The following is a 16,460-nucleotide window of genomic DNA, read 5'->3' on the forward strand; positions in this document are numbered from 1 at the left end:
TTATTGGTAATATGGCTTGTTTGTTTGAGGTGAAGTAAAAACAAAAAAAAAAATGACTTTAGAATTCTATTTTCTCCCAATGTGTCAATAAAAATTTTGGAATTGTAATATTTCATTCACAAAAAAAAAAAAAAAAAAAAAAAGAAAAAAGTTTAATAATGTCACACTGCAATACTTACTTTTGTCCAGTTTCTAGTGGAATGCCAACCAACACTATGGCTGCCTGTAACCAAGATTTCTCTCGTTCATAAATATTGGCCAAATGTTGCCGGATTGAAGCAACCTTAAATGATATATAAAGATATTTTAAAAAAAGTAAAAAGCTAAAATTAAGAGAGAGACAGAGAGTGAGAGAGAGAAAATAAAAGTTGAAGTTGAGAAGAAAGGCTAAAACTGAAAGTTAAAATTGAGAGAAAACTGCTAAAATGAAGAAAAGAACTAAAAAAGGGGGGAACGGTTAAAATTGAGAGGTTGAGGATAGAAAGGACTAAAATCTAGAGAAAAAATAAAAAGCTAAAATTACAGTTAAAAAAGCACAACGTAAGTGCATGAGTTTAGCATGGTAATGCTATCTCTCAAGATTGGATCGATGCAATATTAATTCCAATCTTTAAAGGACAGGGGTCAAAATCTGGGTGTAGTCATTATAGAGGCATTTGCTTGCTTGAAGCAGTGGGAAAGGTTTTAGCAAAGATTTTGTTAAATCGTTTGATGAAATGGATTTGACTATCATCCCAGAGAACAAATGTGGTTTTAGATCTGGCAGCGACACAATTCTCTGCACGACAACTAATGAAAAAATGTATGGAGCAGTGAGTGCCTTTGTATCAAGTTTTTGCTAATCTGACAAAAGCTTTTGATGCCATTAATCGCAATGCACCCTGGAAGATTCTTAGGAGACTAGGCTATCCTACCACTTTTGTGGAGCTGCTTCAACAGTTACACCATAATATGACAGCCTGAGTAAACTTTAATGGATCTCCGTCTAATCCAATTTCAGTTGAGAACGGTGTGAAACAAGGTAATATACTTGCTCCGACATTATTTTCCATATTTCGCTGTGATGCAGATGCATGCTTTTAACAATTGTGATATTGGGGTGAATTTCGGTTTCGCACATCAGGTAAACTTTTTAACTTTAGACGTCTCAACGCAAAGTCGAAAACTTTTCAGAACCTTGTTCTTGAACTTTTATATGCAGATGATGCAGACCTTGTTTCACATTCAGAAACAGATACACAGATGATTATGGACAAGTTATCAGAAGCTTGTAAAGCTTTTGGACTTACTATCAGCCTCGAGAAAACAGGCTATGTATTCCCATCCTATAGGAATGTCATATGCTGAACCAAACAGCTTTGTTGATAGTAAGAAGTTAAATGTCACGGACAATATTGCATATCTGGATAGTACGCTGAGTAAGGACTTTACGCTTGATGCTGAAAGAAATCACAAAATAGCCAAAGCCAGTTCTGCTTTTGGCAAACTGGAGAAACGTGTATGGTCAGATCGGGGAATCACATCAAAAACCAAGCTAAGTGTTTACGAAACATGCGTTATCACTACACTGCTATATGGGTCAGAGACTTGGACAACATATAGAAGGCATCTCAAGTTATTGGAAAAGTTTCACTAAAGTTGTATTCAGAGGACTAACACCTGACACTGTAGTCCTTGAACGATCAAATAGTACTAGTATTGAAATTAAAATCATTCAAAATCAGATGCGCTGGACTGGACACTTGGTTGGAATGGAGGACAAAACTGTTTTATGGTGAGATAGATAAGGGTAAAAGACCATAGCATAAACCAAGAAAAAGGTTTAAGGATTCTCTGGAAAACAACTTGAAAATACTTGAGATGGATGTACATAAATGGGAAACCCAAGCAAAAGATCGATCACTGTGGAGAAAACCCATCAAAAAAAGTTGTAAGATTTTTGAAGAGTAGTGTTTTAAGAACGCAGGATGAAAATATGCCAGAGAAATTACAACAGGAACTGAAGTGCACTGCATGTGGCAGATACCTTTTGTCAAAAGCTGGTTTTGTAAATCTGAAATTACACAATCAAAGACAGGAACGACAGTCTTATGAGGAGGCTTTTACAGCACATCTGGCAACACTAAGTGGTTATACTTGTGGTCTAATCTGCAAATCTAACAGTGGCCTAACACAACATTCGAGGATTCACAATATTATCATGCGATCACCTTTACAAGAAGGAAAATTTTTATGTCACATGTGTACTTTCATGCAGGACTACAGCTGGAGTAAAAAGTCACCTATGTGCACACAGACACTTAACTGGAGAAATGGCAAACTTCTGTCAAGAAGTAGCAATCATCATATATATATATATATATATATATATATGTATATGATATATGTATGTAGCAATCATTATATATGAGATGATTGTACACACATTAATTCAGTCTATCTGTTACATCTCTGCATTGTCTGTTTTCTATAAACTTGAATTTCCTTTTTATGACAGGAAAATAATAAATAGCTACTCACCTGTTCTTCAAATGAAATAACTCTAGCATAAACACGATCTAGGGTAAATTTAGCCACATTTTTTGCAACCGGATCTGGTAATTTGGTAAGATGACTGCAGAAGTCTGTAAGGATTTGTCTGGAAATCACTAAACTAATATTTTCATTGACCACTGAAATCCAAAAATAAAATTTAAAAAAAAAAAAAAAAAAAAAAAAATGTTGTTTTAAGATTTAAAAGTTTATTTAAAAAAAAAAAAAAAGTGAAAAATAGTGCTTATTTAAAATGACACTTGCTTAAAAAAAAAAAAAAAAAAAAAAAAATTATATACATATATATATATATATATAGATATATATAAAATCTTTTTGTCACAGAATATATATTGCAAAAGTTATCTAAATTGATAAAGTAGTTCTTATTTTTTTTTTAATTAAGAAAATCGAATTTTACGATTTTTAGAAATTTAGAAATTAAAGTTTTAATTATTCTGAATACAATTAACATCTCTAATCAAATTGAGTTGTTGCCCTTGAATTTTAAAACAAAATGGTGACTCCCAGCCTCCGCTTTGCTTCCTTATAAAATTTGATTTTCTTAAATAAAAAAAAAAATTACTTGAACTTATGATTTTTGGAATATGACATCTTCATTCCATGATGAGTATGTATATCATAAAAAAATTTGTATTTGTCTTAAATAAGCGTAATTCTAAATAAGCACAAAAAAATTAAAATATATAATGAAAAAATGAAACAGAACTTTTATTAACCACTGAAATAATATTAAATTGAAAAGAAACAAGATCTCATCACTGTCAATTAGTTGTTCAATGATCTACGAGAATCCATGGAACAAATGAATTTGAGGCACCCCAAAATTAGCAACAACAAAAAACGACACATTTTGTCGTGACATCAATGTTTACTTTGAACTCACGGTTTTCTCACTGCTTAATACTTTCATTCAGAATTCCTCCTATACTAAAAACACAGATAAAGAAAAATCTGTATTTATATATATATATATATATATATATATATATATATCACATTTGAATAACACTGAACTTAGTGCCATTATTAATTGCTGAGGGTTTAGTTTTTTTGTATTTTTTACCCTCGCTATTAATTTATGGTCTTTTGACCACATTTTTAAACAATGTTTTCTCTCCTGTTACCAACGTTAATCTTGAAAAGGTTTGGCTGAAAGACATCTCGATAGGCTTTTGTTCTGTCCCACCCCTTATTTATCCCTTTTATCTAATTTATGGTTGTTAAACATACAATTAGAGCTCAGGAGAAATATACTTTAGAAGTGTATTTTGGTTTTTTCTTTTTGAAAGTTTCTTTTTAATGGTTTATGTTTAAACTATAGAAAAAAAAATAAATAAATAAACCCTCAACAATTTATAATGGCATTACATTCGGTGTTATTCAAAAGTGTTATCAAATTATGTACCCATAAAAATCTTTTCGTATATATACCCATTATTGAGATTGTCGGACTGACTTCCTCATCTTGGTTGTTATAGTCACTCCGGCCTTCATCAGGTGTTTTGTATCAAACTGGGGAACCCATGACAAAACAGAACTATGATGTTCCAAAAATTACATAAATTGATCAAATAGTTTTATTTTTATAAAGAAAATACTTTTTAAACGATTGTAAGTGATTAATGCGAAATCATGGACATTACAAGGCTGATCTTGCAAGTTTCAATTATTGTGGAGTTATCCGCCATTGTTTCAAGATCGGTACACAAGACAATCCCTTTTTGCTCACTCATAAAATTTGATTTTCTTAGTTAAAAATAAAACTACTTGATCTATGTGATTTTTGGAGTATGACATTTACACCGTCACGGGTACGTAAATGATACAGATTTTCTATAAAAAAAAAATAAAAAAAAAAATTTTTTTTTTTTTAATATATGGAGAATTCTAGACAAGAACTAAATGTAAATAACTATTTATAAAAAAACATTACAAGGCCAATGAAATACAACTTACAAGCCTCAACAAAAGCATGTAATGATGGAATCAGCTCCTCCCCTTGAGTTTTGATGGTCGATTCTAAAATGGCTTTATATCTGAAGGAAAAAAAAAAAAGAAAAATATCAAGCGTTAAAAATTTTACAAAGTCAACAAAATTTTACCAAGAAAAATCTCCCTGCTTAGTTTGTGGAAATGGTTTCTTTGGTTGTTTGGTACTTGTACAGTTTAATCAAGACATTCAAAAAATAAATGAAAATATTGAGGAAAAAAAAAAAAAAAAAAAAAAAAAAAAAAAAAGAGGGTTATATTGTACGTATCCGTTTTGGAATGAAGATCTCCGAAAAAAATATTTCACTTAGATGGAGTATTTTTTTTTTTTTTTTTTTTTTTTTTTTTTACAGCGGAAAAACATGTTTTTATGAGAGCGTGTTGAAGGCAGACATCTTGGATTTGTTTTTAATTTTTGTTTGAATTGTAGAACATGCCATGAGGAGATAGCTCCAGTTAAAGCGCCGACACTCCTTCCCCATCTTTAATACTAGCTTTACTTCTTAAAAATTAAACCTTTTGCTCGGTATCATAACAAATTGTTTTTTCGCTGTAAAAACACTACTTGATGAAATTAAGTGAAATTTTTTTTTTCAGAGAACTTCATTCCATAACGGATACGTACAATTTAAACTTTTGATATTTTCATTTTTTAATGTCTTGATTAAACTGTACAAGTACCGGTTGTTTTAATGGCGTATCAGCCCTTTTCAAGTTTTCTAATGCCAAATCCAGTAATTTTGGATAAGAGTCTTATGCTTCAAGTTTTTGATATCTTCAAATATTTATTCATAGAGTTTGGTTTGGTTGTTTTGTAGGGAAAAATTGTTTTTGACTTAACAGAACACAAAACTAAATCAAAAAGGTTACACTTTATTGTGGCAGAATGTCGACATTCTCTTAACACATTCAACTTCACACAACCAGTAGCATGGCCAATGAGAAACATACAAGGAGTAATGACCACCTCTCATAGCAGTAGAGAAACGAAACTTAGCACAGTTATTCGTCTTTTTTTACATTTGGCCTTCGGGACAAGATCAAAGTGTAGTATCTGTTCTTCAGATGCTGCACTTCTATTTCTTGTTCTCTTTCGGTGGAGGAGAAATCCTTCACGACTGAGACAATTTTTATTTTTGTACCTTTTCTCCACGTTAAAAAACGACCCTGGTGTCTAACTGTCCCGTGGGGAGGCATAGTAAATAGGTACATAAGAACCATCCAGAGTTATGCATTTCTCTCATCGTTTAATGTAACTCTGGAAACCATTTCATAAAACATTTAACGTTGGTCCTCCAACCACAACATTACTTCGGGAATCAGAACTACATCATCTATGAAAATGCTTTCCTTTCAACAATTTCATGGCTGGGAAAAAGCAAAAGTCAGAAAACGCAAGATAGGGAGGATTTCATAGCCACATGCCCAGATTTCTGATTTGTTGACATGCACATTGTGGAATGAAGCACTGTCTTGCAAGAGGAGGATTACTTGCCTTGCCTCTTGATATTAATAGTGTCTCTTGATTTCCTCAAAAATGAAGCATAATAGGCTCCTGTAATTGTGGTACAATTTGCCAGGAAATCTCATCACTACTCCACCCTGGTCCCAGAAGACTGTGAGCATGACCTGTGAGCTAATGAAGGGCTACAGACTTACCTTCTTTGGAGACGGTAAGTCTCCAAAGAAGGTAATTAATAGTTATTTGTTTCAAGGTAATCGACCTGGGGCTACCAGCTTAGGCTGTCTGAAGATATTGGCTTCCTAACTTAAAATGCACCAAACAATGTTATTTTTTTTTTTCTTTCCCATTGCAAGACTTGATCTTCTGCAAAGTTAAGCAACAAATTTTCTATACAAAACAACTAATCCAAACACCATGGATAAATATTAGAAGATATAAAGAACTTGATAAGTCATGAAATAAAAAAACAAAAACAAAAAATAATTGATGAAAATATCTTGTGCATTTCAAAATACAGGCCTAAACCTTACCTGCTGATGTTTGCATCTTCAGTCGATTTGGACAACTTTCACCTGCTGTTGTTTACTCGGCTGATTAATAATTTGACTTTAAGACTGAAATCCATGTTTCATCCACCGTTATATATTAATGCATAAAATGCTTCAAATTGTTGACGTGTTGTTTTTGATCTGCTGCGAGTCAATGCAGCACCCACTTTGTATATAGCTTTCTCATTTATACAAAATGGTGAATAAACTTTTGATATCTTCAAATACTCTGCTATCTCACACAACTTCAATTTATAATCTGGAGTTGGACTTTTTTGATGCTTTCCAAGCCAACTGCTGAACTTGAACACGAGCATCCAGCATTGTGTGTATATGAACGTGTTTAAAATTAGCATACCATCTTTTAACCATTGTTTCCAGCTGTGCAGAATTTGAAAATTTATCAGACCACTGCTTTACTTGAATAGTATTTTTTCCATCAGAAAGTAATAATTTATCAACATATAAAATTCAGATTTTTCCATTGTTTTGAAAATTTGTAACAGTAACTTTGATTTGTAAACTAATAATCTGATTGGGCTCAAATTTTGACACATGCTATTTGAAGGTTATTGACACATACACCAGTTCTCGGTAGATCACCAAAGTGATGTTGAGCCTGGCCAGAGCTAAAATGAAAGACAATTTGGTAGAAGGAGATGCTGCATGTATACTAAAGCATGGAGAGTGGAGAGAACTGAATGCCAAAGGCAAACTACATGAAATAATGCAGCAAATGCACAACTCCGAAGAGTTAGAGGGTTCCTGAACCCTGCCCTCTCCCAGCTTTATAAAAATAAATTTTTGGTACTTGTACAGTTTAATCAAGACATTAAAAAATGAAAATAGTGAAAAAAAAAAAAGTTATATTGTATGTACCCATTATGGAATGAAGTTCTCCAAAAAAGAACTTCACTTAATTTGATCATTTTTTTTTTTTTTTTTTTTTTTTTTTACAGAGGAAAATCAAATTTTAATGAGATCGATCTATCGTCGCCATTTGGCTGTTTACGGACATGGGGAGGGAGGTGCCTTTAAACAAAAAAAAAGTTGATTAACAAAGGAAAAAATGAAAAAAAGGATTAAAAAAAAAAAAAAAAAAAAAAAAAGGGACATAGAAACTCTGTAAAATAAGTGAAAAAAAAAAAAAAAAAAAAAACTAAAATATTTATCTAATTATTTTTTCTGTTCATGTTTCAAAATAATCTTGTCAAATTTTGACAAACGTTAAGTGGTGATTGAAGTTATCTCATCCTGATGCTCCCTTCTCCTAAGCGAAAAAAAAAAAAAAAAAAAAGATGGCTGCTACCCAATCGATCTCATCAAAATCTGATTTTCCTCTAAAAAAACTGCTCAATCATATTAAGTGATTATTTGGCATGAAAACTTTATTCCATAACAAGTACGTACAAGTACCAAATGTTTTTTATAAGTGGTGCCATAATGTCAGGCGGCAGATCTTTTGAGTGATATGCTAAATGAACTGCCAAGTGTAGCGTGTTTATTAGGTATGAAAGTAAATATATACTAAAATCTTGTTTTTTTTTTTTTTTTACTAATGAGTCACTACCACTACTTATCAAGACCCAAAAGCAATTCGAGGTTAAAGGTAAAGGAGTACCTATTTATTTGCTCTGCAATGAGAGCAAAGTTAGACAAAAGACCAGTTTTTAATGTGGATAAAATCCAAGCTCCCTTAAAAAGGGACACTTTAGATTGGTACAAAATTTTAAATTGCCTCAGTCTAGTACTTCTCATTCACTGACCAAGTACAAAAAAGATGAAGTGCAGAATCAGAACAGATATTACACTTTGTTCCTATATAGTTTACTGGACATCATATCAATACAATATTATAATAATGTGTACATTAAAATAATAAAAATCAACATAATTTCCATTAAACTTAGGCATAAAACCCTGTTAACTTTGGGGAGGGGTAGAGGGGGGGGTCGACGGTCTTTCTAATCGTCTACAATACTTTGAGATTACTCTTAGCCGACCCCTTTCACCATAATACTGCATTCGCACCATGGAGTTAAACCTATTTAAGAAAGTTTGTCAGGTGGACAATGAGACAACACCTTGAAAAGGATTGCAAACGATGGTTAAAACTGGGCAGGATTTCAGATTCTTGTCCAGAATTTCCTCATATTAAAAGAAAAAAAAAAAGAAAAAGAAAAAATTGTATGATGTACATACCAATGACAAATCAAAAATATATTCCAAAATCATGTAAATTTATAAAGTAATTTTATTTTTAGAAAGAAATTCACTCTTAATATAAGGGAAATTTAAGAAAATACTTTTTACTTTTGTTATCAGTAGTCTTTTTGTAGAATTGATTATGGACAATTTTGAATTTAGGATTCAACTATGAAGTACATCTGAGAGAAACAGTCAGGATTTAAAAATTATATACAATCAGAATGCTGAGGTCTATCACCAAAGATGGCATCATATCACTCCATTTTTTTTTCCAAGAGCCTCAGGCTGAACATGATGACTATATTCATATTCTGAGCAAGGTAGTGAAGTCATGAATCAATGAGATAGCTGTAGATAAATTATATGCATGACGGCAAGACTCAGCATCAGGCCATACCAACCAGACATCGACCATACATTACATTTTCCAGCTGGCCTGACTGCAACCCCTTTGACTTTTGTATTGGGAATAGTAAAACAAGACACCAATAGATCCAGTTGCAACATGAATGACAAGCTTAAGATCGGGATCACCAGAGTCTAAGTCTGGAGACTGATGAAGGCCTGTAGCTGGTTAGAAGGCGGTCGCAAGATGTCATCACTATCTAAGGACGAATTTATCAAGTGAAAGCAACAGATAAAGTTACAAAGACAAACTAATCCATGCTTGATGAATAAATCTATAAAAACAAAAATAAAAAAGAAAGATTGTATTTTGAGAAGGATATTATAGTTTGCTTAAAGCATTGTGCATAGTGTAAAAGGACTTGTGTTTGAAGGCTATGACAATGCAGTTTGTGGGGAAACACCGTTGACATGAGTTAGTGTATGAAAGAATGACAACATTGAAGGAATTTCAATCATTTTCAATTAAATAAATAATAAACATGATGATTGAAAATTACTGAATTCTTACATACACTAACTCATGTCCAGCGTTCTCCACAAACTGTATTGTATTATATTTTTTTCCTAAATAATAAACTTGCGAACAAATATTGTCCACCATAAAAGAGGCATTCCAAAAGTAATGCCTATTTTTAAAAAAAAATCCAAATTGATCAAAGGGGATTGCAAATTGCATTGTTATAATGATTGAACTTATGTATTCATAACCTGAGTCTCACCTCTGTTGCAGATATTGACAGTGTGAGACTAAGAGAGCAACCCCTATCATGGACGCCTGTCAGAAGCAGAGATGCGTCATTGAATTTCTGGCAAAAGTCCATTGAAAATGGATGTGACTGTATAGAAAAGTAAATTCTGGCGCACAAAGGGTCACTCATTTTAGTGGCACCACTCCCGTCTTTGTGGCTCTTCAACTTTTTGAGTTAAAAAAGGGGGAACGACTCTCGTATATATATTAAGTTAAATATGTTATGTTTGAATGTGCAGGATTCACTCCTAAACCAATCACTATGAATTTTGAAAAGCTGCTAGGTGTAAGAAATTCAAATGCGGGCTATTTTTTTTTTTTAATGGAAATCACTCTAGACAAGGCACGAAGACACTTGATGTAAGAAACTAAATAATACTTCAAAATCTAAACTAGTCACCAATAACTGTTAGACGGACAGATTCCCCTTTTGTCAGAAACAGCATTTATAGAATGTGAGGATTAAAGGATAAAAAAGGAAGCAAAAGTTATGAAGTTGCTGAAAGTAAACTCAACGTCCACTTTCTACTTTCCTCGCTTAATTTAGCTTTATGCAAAGGAGGTAAAAATGGATTGGAAGCCCTTTGTGAAAATTCACATACCTTTGACTTTTATGGAATTCTAACAATTGGGGAAAAAAAATGAAAAGAAAACTGGAACTTTTTAAAATATTGGTATCGAAAAAAATTTGTGCCTTCTTTCTGATGCCTAAAACGATTCTTTTATTTATATATTTTTTGTTTAGAAGTTAATTTTCTATGGTTTATTTATTGATTTTAAACTTTCGCAAAATTATATGCATATATTATATAGGCTTTCAGTCCAGTCATCCCCAACCCCCAAATACACTATATTTAAAAATTTAAAAAGAATTAGAATCGGTAATTGTATTGGAATCGGAAAAATATTGGAATCGTCCCATCACTATTAGAAACATCAATCAATAAATGTTCGCCAAATTTCATTTTCTTTTGAGAGTATAACACGGGCACACTCTTCCATGTGAAAATTAAAATTATCAGATTTGGATTGAATTTGATCCAGCGTTAATTATTATAAGATTACCTGAATTTTAAGACATTTTCTAGAAACAAAATCATGTAAAGGATTTTAATCAAAATTCAAATAAAGATTCTAGACAAAGTTTAGTAGCATTATATTTAGATTTTAATAGATTGTAAGGGAACATAAAAATTGTGCAAAACTACTTCTGTTCAAAGAATTTACCCATTCTGGAACGAGTATTTATATATTATTGGCCTGGCAAGGCCACGGGGGAGATAACCAAACAAAATTCATCCCAAAGCAGCAAAACTGAAACTAGCCTACCAGGACACTATATATAGAAATGTAGGCAAATTTAGGCATATTTTATTGGTTTGAAAATATAGGTTCTTTTTTACCAATTGTCATAAAATTTTAACCATAGAATAGTATTATCTTCAAAAACCTGCAAATTTTCATCTAGTTTCGTCCCATGGAACAAAAGATATGAGCATTTCAGTAGGGCTACAAGTATAGATATAAACACACACACATATATATATACATATATATATATATATATATACTAGCATTCACGCTTGGCATTGCCCGGGTGTTTGGAGGTGTATGTTGAGCAAAAAAAAAAAAAAAAAAAAAAAAAAAGCAGTCAATTTATTAAACTTTAACCCCTATTATGACCCCTTAAAATTTATTGTTTTGGGCTCAAATCAAGTTAAGTTAGATCCATGTCCAAGAAACCTATATCTAAAATTTCAAGTGTTCAGACCCAAAATTGTCGGAGGAGTTTGGTAGAGTTCTCAAAGGTCAAATCGTTGAACTTTGACCCCATAACATCCAAATTTCTGGCCGAAAACCTATCACAAAGATTTCCCCAAATCTCAGTACCCTGTATATCAAATTTCGAGTGTGTAGTCTGAAAATTGACAGTTATTGCGTAGGGAAATGTACACACACACATTCGCTTATATATATATATATATATATATATATATATACACACACACTACCTTTTTTGGTAATTTTATAAGTTCCAAATCTCAGCAACTATTGATCAGAATTTAATAAATGAAGGCTTGTTGGAAAGTTAATGACATGAATTGTGTAATGAGCTATGTGACATTTGCCCTTAAGGTCGCACATTAAAGAGATCATTCAGAGCCTATTTTTGACACTTTTTTACAGCCATAAAATGTTTCAGTAAAGGAGCAGTTTTTCAAGAGTGCTGAGAACGAAAATAAGGTTTAAAATTCCAGGAAATGAGTAGTTTCCAAGATATAACAAAAATAGTTTTAAAAAGTGTTTTGTGTTTACAACCATTTCATTTGTTTTTGATTAATCAAATATTGTTGCATTTTTTGCTCATTTTTATTTGCTTTTTCATAAACCATCCTGAAACTCTTTGCGTATGTAGTTATGTATCCAATCTTTCCAGTAAAAAAGATCAATTATTAAATGTCTGCAGCTATTCAATTTTTCCATGTAAAGCATTTAGTCCTCTTTAAGAAAGGGCTTCCGGAGCTCCTCAGGGAGCCAACTTTGGGAATCCCTGTGGTAAAAAAGAATATTTCCTTATTAACTTATGTCAAAACAGACAAATACTCGTCCCAGAAATGTTCAAATAGATCCCATTTGAGAATTCATCAATCATGATATTATATTTCATTTTTCTATATTAATTTAACGTAAAATGAGCACCTGCTTTTTTTTTTTTTTGAAGGCTCCATTTTTTTGAGGGGGGGGAGTATACTTATTGTACCGTGCTGGAATAATATTTAGAAAGCCATTCTTAACATGTGAAGATGGTGTTTTGTAACTATTCTGTACGGGGTAGACCAACACAAACGTACCTTAAACTAGGTTTTCGGGTGTGCTGAAAACTAATATTGCATTTAAATTTTCCGCAAATATGTCTTTTTCCAGGCATTAAGCAAAAATATGTGCACTTGCGCATACAACAATGGTCACCACTTGTAACAAAGAATTACATTGCTTAATACCCAGAAAAATACTTATTTGTGTAAAATTTAAATGCGGCATTCTTTTTCAGCACACCCAAAAACCTATATATAACAAGTTCTTTAAGGTAGGTTTTGTGTTGGTCTACGAGGCCAAAGTTACCAAATAAACACCACCCCTAACAAAAAAAATATCAGATGCCCCTCCCCAATGGTGACTATAAGTGGGTGTTCATTTTACGTTAAATAATTTCTTCATATCTTGGAAACTACTCATTTCCTGGAATTTTAAATGACATTTTCATTTTCAGGACCCCCAATTAGTGGTAATTTTAAAGGATTTTTTAAGGATAGAAAAACACTACACCTTTACCAATGTTTCAATCATAGTCATTTGTTTTCCTAGTTTTGCATATGAATTACAAAATACCTGATATTTCTCGACAACCTCTGACCTTGATGGCAGGGAGACTAAAACTTGCTGCTATGGTTTCAAATGATCTGAAATAACAGCAAGGGGAGACTTGATTCCAAATATTTCTCATGTTATATCTCCCCTCTTTGGTTTTCATACATAAAGTAAATTTCAGTGTATAAGGATTATTTGATACTGGAGATATTCATTATTTTACCCTATTCCCAAAGAGGGGAGAAATAACAAATGAGAAATATTTGGAATCAAGTCTCCCCTTACTGTTATTTCAGATCATTTGAAACCATAGCAGCAAGTTTTACTCTCCACTCCATCAGGACCAGAGGTTTTGGGGAAATATATATATATATATATATATATACATGGCCACCAGTGAAAACAATAGGGATTACATTGGATAATAAAGGTCTGGATTTATTTTACTATACACAGATTCGAAAAAGTTGTCAAAAAGCAAATATATAAATAAATGTTATCAAAGGCAAGATAAGTTACTTTTCTACCTAACTGGATAAGTTTTTAGTGTTTTTATTTAATGTAAAATGTTTATTCGATTCGAAAAACGAGTAATGCTGAAGGCCGCTGGGAAACAAGATGCCCGCAATGTCTTTGAAGACTTGATAATCATTTCAAAATAAGAAATAAAACAAAATGGTGTTAGAAACCCACCAAGTAAATATTATAGTGACATTTATTGGGTGGGTTTGGGTTTCTAATACCATTTTGTTCCATTTCTTATTTGGAAGTGAATATTGAGTTTTCAAGATATCGCGCTCGCGCCCATCTTTTCTTGTTCGCCGGCAACCTTCAACATTACTCGTTTTTCGAACTGAATAAACATTTTACATTAAATAAAAACACTAAAAAATTATCCAGTTAGGTAGAAAAGTAACTTATCTTCCCTTTGATAACATTTGCTATATATTTGTTTTTTGACAACTTTTCGAATCTATGTGTATAGTAAAACAAACCCATTCTTTTTATTAAATTGTTAGGTGAAAGTACAGAATGGTTACAAAATACCATCTCCACATGTTAAGAATGGCTTTCTAAATAACATTATTCCAGCACGGTACAATAAGTGCATAAGAACCCAAAACGGTCATAATTGAGAGAAAAAAAAAAAGTCGCATAAAATCTTTTAGGCGTAGATTTTTTTTTTTTTAATTAAAATTTATCAACTAAAAATGGAATTTTTACTGGATTACTGAATACCATTAGATAATTGGAATAAAAAAAACAAACTTTTTTTTTTTTAATTTAATTATTTTAGTGCGCAATCACGGGGGTTTGAAACCGTCTAAATTTCAATTAAAACGTTGTTTATGACCGTTTGGTACAAGAGAAACAATCCCACTGATGGCGGTTCACGGCCACGAATTCGGAATAGCGGCATGCGAGAGAAATAATTCAATATCGCTAAATATTCTTTTAAGCCTAAAAGAAAAAATAAATATTAGTAATTTTTTTTTTTTCAGAATAATTATAATAAAGAATGGTTGCCTATCCTTTAACGAGAAATTTCAAAAGTAATGTCAAAAGTTTATTCTTAATAATGTGAGTGATTGAAAAACCATTTTTTTAGAATGAAAATTAATAAAATTAAAAAGACTTTCGTAACGTGTTTAGTTTTATTTTAGAAAACCAAAATAAATGAATTTTAAAATAAATATCTTTTAAAAGAGATAGAAACAAATCAACCACTACTTTTCAAGGAATATTAAAATGTAGAAAAATAATCTATTAAAACATACCGAATAATTTCTAAAATAATTCCCATTTGATATATTAAATATATATTTAAAAATAAAACAAAACAAAAAAAAATAATAAAAAATAACGGGCTGATCGTAGTTTACGTATATATTTCCAAAGTTTTTATTTATTCTTTTAAATATACATATTATAGACACACACACAAACAGGGGGCATGACTTGAGTGAACCCCGCAAGAAACTTGAACAGTTGATATGTTTTGGTTATATGAAATTACTTTTTCTAAATAATTAATGCTAGATCTGAAAACTAGTAATAACATATTCAAAATAATTTTCATTTTAATTAAATCATAATCTTCATACTCTTTGTATACGAAGACCAGAACTGAAAACATACACACAAAAAAGCAAAACACTTTTGTTCTTCTTTAGCTGGTGCTGGTTGGAGGGAGAGATGTGGAAAGCAAAAATGAATGAATTAATAAGCGATAATGATCATCAAATCTTAAGGCTAGGGGTTAATGTGCTTAGTAGGTACAGATATAGTCTTACCGTTCTGTAACATCTTTATGAGAAGTCCCAGAATGTGACATACTGGCCAACTGGTTAAGTTGCTGCCTCACCGCTTGCGCCATCTTGTTAGTACAACACCTGGCGATGTCTAATATACACTAGCGCGCCTGGTGGAGAAAAAAGAATCAAGCTTAGATAACTCCGCGCAAACAAACTTCGTCTTTCAGAGCTTCACCGCAATTCACTCTTCTATCCACCTTAGTAATAAAAAAATAACAATAATAAAATAAAATAAAAAATAAATATAACCGTTAAGAAATTCCTAAGAATAAAACATTGTAGAATTTAAATAGCCGCAAAAAAGTTTTCTGGACTTGTTCTTGTTTCTCTATAGACGACGTGGTCTCCCCTCCCCCGCAACTGAAACAGCTCTGATGGTACTTATTTCTCTCTCACAGTAATAAATGTACAACAAGGGTCGGAAAGTGGGATTGAAAAGTCAGCGCCCCCGAGAGGACAGGGTACTCTGACTCGGCAAAAGATGCCTGAGCAGCCCCATAGGCATTCTCTGGTAGAGGCGACTCAAGTTATTTTTAAAGAGAGAAGGCAAAGCCTAGGAAGGTGGACCTCATAGAATTGAATAGGACCAGCTTCATACAATCAACAGGGAAAAGGGTTATTGAAGAAGTGGTCTATACTCTATTGATTTTGAGGATGAGGAAAAAAATCCATAGTAAACCCATAAAACATGGTGCTCTCAAAAGAAGAATATGACCAATGGCCATAGATTTATAGATTATTACACGGACAGGGAAAGGGTGGAGGTTGTGATTCTGTTCAGTTTTAGAGGGTCGTGATTCTGTTCAGTTTTAGAGGGTTATCGTTCCAGGCATTACTTTCTCCTCTGGGTGGGG

The 16,460-nt window shown here is 32.2% G+C and overlaps 1 protein-coding gene across 1 annotated transcript in view; it reads right to left on the reverse strand.

Annotated features, from left to right (window-relative positions):
• Positions 1-15,737, reverse strand: part of LOC145252729 (COP9 signalosome complex subunit 4-like) — a 38,216-nt gene extending 22,479 nt beyond the window's left edge. Inside the window, exons 1-4 of the mRNA XM_080112583.1 lie at positions 15,586-15,737; positions 4,513-4,592; positions 2,521-2,672; positions 180-283 (exon numbers count right to left, since the gene is read on the reverse strand). Coding sequence (XP_079968709.1) covers positions 180-283; positions 2,521-2,672; positions 4,513-4,592; positions 15,586-15,668 — 419 coding nt within the window. The 5' untranslated portion in view covers positions 15,669-15,737. The remainder of the gene's footprint in view (positions 1-179; positions 284-2,520; positions 2,673-4,512; positions 4,593-15,585) is intronic.
• Between the last annotated feature and the right edge of the window lie 723 nt (positions 15,738-16,460).

Source organism: Euprymna scolopes, chromosome 29 (genome assembly GCF_053919585.1).
Source record: "Euprymna scolopes isolate OS-2025 chromosome 29, ASM5391958v1, whole genome shotgun sequence".
Classification (NCBI taxonomy): Eukaryota; Metazoa; Mollusca; class Cephalopoda; order Sepiida; family Sepiolidae; genus Euprymna; species Euprymna scolopes.